This window comes from Aplysia californica, unplaced genomic scaffold (genome assembly GCF_000002075.1).
Source record: "Aplysia californica isolate F4 #8 unplaced genomic scaffold, AplCal3.0 scaffold00275, whole genome shotgun sequence".
In the NCBI taxonomy this organism is placed as follows: Eukaryota; Metazoa; Mollusca; class Gastropoda; order Aplysiida; family Aplysiidae; genus Aplysia; species Aplysia californica.
The window spans coordinates 730,269-731,435 of NW_004797545.1; the positions used below are offsets into that span (position 1 = coordinate 730,269).

The 1,167-nt window shown below is 41.6% G+C and overlaps 1 protein-coding gene across 1 annotated transcript in view; it reads left to right on the forward strand.

Moving 5' to 3' along the window:
- LOC101858638 (contactin) overlaps positions 1-1,167 on the forward strand; it is a gene marked incomplete in the record, with an annotated part of 71,633 nt that overhangs the window by 51,231 nt on the left and 19,235 nt on the right. Inside the window, 1 exon segment of the mRNA XM_035970500.1 lies at positions 978-1,118. Coding sequence (XP_035826393.1) covers positions 978-1,118 — 141 coding nt within the window.

Below are 1,167 nucleotides of genomic sequence, written 5' to 3' on the forward strand. Positions count from 1 at the left end.
GTGTGTATGTGTTTGTTTGTTCGTGTATGAGTGTTTGTTTGTTTGTTCATGTGTGTGTTTGTTTGTGTGTGTGTGTGTGTGTGTTTGTGTGTGTGTGTGTTTGTGTGTGTCTATATTTTCCTTCCCCCGGTATTATACTCGTTACAAATCAATTTTTATTTTTATTTATTTAGTCACCATTCCCTTGGGGGGCTCTTGTGGTCTAGAGGTTAGGGTGTTCACCTCTCTCATTCAATAGTTCCTGGGTTCGAAATATCACATGACGGAAAATTTTCCTCTAAAAAATCTTCTCCGCCCCCCTCCCCCTTTCCTGCTCTCTAACCATGATCTGTAGTCTGCTTTCATCTCCACTTTCTCCTTCTCCCCTTCTCTTTTGCCCCCTCCTCTAGGCTCCTGACTCTTTCTGCCGCCTTTTTACTGCTACTCCTTGGCTCCTTCTTACTGCTGTCTTTCAACCACACCCCTGATCTTATAGTTGGAAAGATCTAACACCTAGCCTTCTCGGATAAAGTCAAAAAGTCTCGGAGGTCCACGTGTGCATGTTGCGCACATTAAAGCTCTCTTGGTGGTCCAGAATCGATAAGAGTTGGCTTTGGCTGCCACTTGGGCAAAATTCAAAATTTCCTACCAACTGAAAAAGCTTAATGTGTCACGCGCGCTTATATAACCTTATACAGTTGCGAGCGCCGTAAAACACCAAAAAAACCCTCTTCCCTTTATTCTTTTTTTTTCTTCAATGTAACCTCATTGTTTATTTTCTTAACTATTTAGTCATTTAATTGAGTATTTCTCTATCTATGTAGATCTATTAATTTATTAAACCTATCATTTTATCTGTGTATTTAGTGTTTATGTATTATGTGCACGTATATAAAATATATTATACAAAACGTAATGAAATAATATTATGATATCTTTTATTGTATGTATGTCGTATTAACGTGTGCATGTATAAAACAATCCAATTCGTTGTCCAGATCTGAAACACGTGGACACTCTCGCAGAGGAGGACACGACCAACTCGGTCAAAGTGAGTGGTCTAAATCCCGGATGTGGGTATCGTTTCCGGGTCATCTCGGTCAACGCCTACGGTCGTAGTCCGCCCAGTCGGCCTTCCAGTAAGTTACTTCCGCTCTCTCGTGGGCGGTGGTGCTGGACTCGGGGGGG